This window comes from Tachypleus tridentatus, chromosome 6 (assembly GCF_004210375.1).
Source record: "Tachypleus tridentatus isolate NWPU-2018 chromosome 6, ASM421037v1, whole genome shotgun sequence".
NCBI classification, from domain to species: domain Eukaryota; kingdom Metazoa; phylum Arthropoda; class Merostomata; order Xiphosura; family Limulidae; genus Tachypleus; species Tachypleus tridentatus.
In genome coordinates, this window is record NC_134830.1 from 107974473 (window position 1) to 107977623 (window position 3151).

At 33.8% G+C, this 3151-nt stretch overlaps 1 protein-coding gene across 1 annotated transcript; it reads right to left on the reverse strand.

The window, feature by feature from the left end:
• Positions 1-883: 883 nt before the first annotated feature.
• Positions 884-2231, reverse strand: LOC143253267 (uncharacterized). Its single transcript, XM_076506839.1, has one exon. It carries the CDS (start codon positions 1910-1912, stop codon positions 1082-1084), a length of 831 nt encoding a protein of 276 aa, XP_076362954.1. The 5' UTR covers positions 1913-2231; the 3' UTR covers positions 884-1081.
• Between the last annotated feature and the right edge of the window lie 920 nt (positions 2232-3151).

Below are 3151 nucleotides of genomic sequence, written 5' to 3' on the forward strand. Positions count from 1 at the left end.
CCGGATTTAAGCGTTCTAAGTCCGTAAACTTACCACTGTTTCACCGTAAGACTTTCAAGAGAGAGTTTAATCATGAATAGTAATCAAATAATTATTTTAGAAAAAATCTGTAACATCGAAAGAAGTTTTTCCCTTAATAATTTGCTGGTTGATTTATGTCTATATACATTCAAAAATTGATTACCAAAATCAATAGCTGTAAAAACGAAAGTTTCACGGTTTCAATATCAATAACCCTCACTGAACATATTTGCCTTTTCAGCCATAGTGGCATTATTATGTAATAGTCTATCCAATTATTTATTGATAAAAGAGTTGGTGGTGGGTGAAGTTAACTAACTGTCTTCCCTCTAGTCTGTCACTGTTAAATTAGGTTAGCGCAAATAGACCTCGAATAATTTCTCGAAAAATTCAGAACAAACCAAATTTTTAGTGCTGTTTTTGAATTATTATTTCTTTATGTATTTTTAGATCAAATTATTTAACGATAAACCATACTTTATTTACGATTAAATCAAACAAAAAACTGTCAAATAATATTAGTATGGAAAACAAAAGTACAATGGATTCTAACTTTCTGAAGATTTTCAGATTATACATCATATATTAATAGCTGTTAGAAATTAATAAATTAACTCTTTCTATAAAGCTTGTAATAATGAACTGAATTAAAAATATAATAAAGCAAAATTTTTATTTCTTGGAATTGATATCACATTTGTATGTGTTAAATGGTGGCAATGTTAGTAATGAGGTTTAGAATTAATAGCTTACTATATTCAAAGACTTATTACATTTACTAATGAAATTACACTGTGGACAATCTTGAAAATAACTCAATAATGGTATTGAAGTAGCAACAACACAAACCTTTGTCTTTACACTGGCAAGTCAGTTTATTGTTTACATGAAACGTAATGAATACGACTTTTGATACAAATTCCTTTTCTTGAGATATAGGATCTGCGAGTTGAAATAGTGTTATATTCTGTACCAAATCGTGATGTCTGACCGAAAATATTTATTTAAATCATAACGAAAGGAAAATGTTTAAATAAGAACACTTAGTATTGAAATCATATCAGCAATGAAAAGCGCATATTACAAACATCAATGAAAGAAAAAAGAAAAATAAAAAATATAAACCTTGTCTCGGAACACACTTTGATGTTATAACGTTATTCGCCCATTTCCCAAAAGAAGTGGGTGGAATTTCGACAACAATTTGGTCATTAGAGCCTAACTTTAAAGGCAAATTACAAGAAGTAACGTTCGAACAATTTTGTAAACTAGTTTCATAGTCGTAAACTGTTCGTTTTAATAAAAATTCGGCATACATCTCGTTAGGTAAGATGTCGAGAACAGAGTTGCTTAGAAAGAGAACGTAATAGTAATCTGACGACGTCACGTTAAAAGTAATAATATTTCTTGGATCGAAATCTTGGTGTAATTTGGCTGTGCGAGCACATCGATAACTGTACCTCAGCGGAACGTGTAATAAAGCATAATGACAAACGAAAGGGTCTGAAGTTTCGTTAGAGGCGACATCTTGGCTGCTCGATAGAGATGATGTCATATCGTCCGATTCTTCGTCTGACTCTTCACTCTCGGTATTATGACCTCGGGTTGAAGGGTGGAGATATTCATGAAGACAAAGGCGGAGACTGTGATGACCTCTCAGTATGGATAGCACCCCACCAGACAAGCGGGCACACACGGACACAGTGATAGAAGATCCCTTTAGTATATAAAACCTCCTGTATTTCCGGTCTCCAATCATCAGCTTCATATGATTAGACATGAACACATATCTTAAAATCCGCGGATTCACTGAAGGCTTTTTAGTGAATAAAAAAGCGTTGAACAAGGAGCTCGAACTTAAATATTGTTCCTTACACCAAACTGAAGACATTTTTCAGTTACTAACATGGCGTCTGATGATGTTGCATGCACGTGATGATCAGTGAACACGCAACGACGTAGTACTAAGGGAATAATGAAGAGAACTAAGGCCGAAAGGAAAGTTATGAGCACAATAATTATCTGTCTACGGGAGGTAAACATCGCGTGTACTTATAAATCTGTTCATCTATGTTAAGAAACAGCGTCAGTATATATTCCACAAGCACAGTTAACATATAAATTATTATAACGAAAAAGCTAAAATAACTAACGAATGTTTGATTAAGAGAAGAAAATCACGTGAGAAATGGTGATAGCTGAACCACTGATGTGTCACCAGGGTTATCAGTGATATATGATCCTAAAACAGTGGCTTAACTTTATAACTACAGCATTTGTCAACAAATGTATTACGCAATCTTTTTTTAAGATTTGTATAATTATCGAGCTAAAGTCGTGTGGGTTAGTAGCATGAAATACTTAACTTTATTGTTGTTTTTTATTTCGCGCAAAACGACTCGAGGGCTATCTGCGTTAACCGTCCCTAATTTAGCAGCGTAAGACTAGAGGGCCACCGCCAAGTCTTGGGCTACTCTTTTACCAACGAATAGTGGGGATTGACCGCACATTATAACGCCCCCACAACTGAAAGAGCAAGCAAGTTTGGTGTGACTGAAATTCGAACCTGCGACCCTCAAATTACGAGTCGAACGCCTTAATCCATCTGGCCATACCCAGCTTAAATATTATGATGACGAGAATCCCACTTGAAGTAAAAATGTATTCTAAAGACAGATGGTATGGCTATTAAAAACTTAAAAAATTTTAAACTTTATTGTAATTAAAGTTTTAAGACCCATATCAACCGTCTTTAGAATACGTGTGTTTTAAATAATTTGATTCCTCTATTCAACACATGTGGCCAAATTATTCAAACTTAAAACGTAATAAAAAAAGAAAAAGAAATGAATCCACAGTGGCACTGTGGTATGTCTGCAGAATTATACTGCTAGAAACCGGAGGTTGATACCTGTGGTAAGCAAATTACAGATAGCCCTTTGTGTAGCTTTGTGCTTGATAATAAAACAACGACAAAAAAGTAATGGCAACAAATTACAGTAAGTACAGTTACATCTTCAAATTAGTTTAGGTACCATGAAAGAATATAATAATTCTGTTTACTCTCTCAGCTGTCAAATATATTAACTTACATACAGCTTTACCTTTGACTCTCAAAATCAACACCATG

What these genes read in the sequence shown, in the direction of transcription:
- LOC143253267 (XM_076506839.1), bottom strand. Translation starts at nt 1,912, where the DNA reads ATGTCTTCAGTTTGGTGTAAGGAACAATATTTAAGTTCGAGCTCCTTG.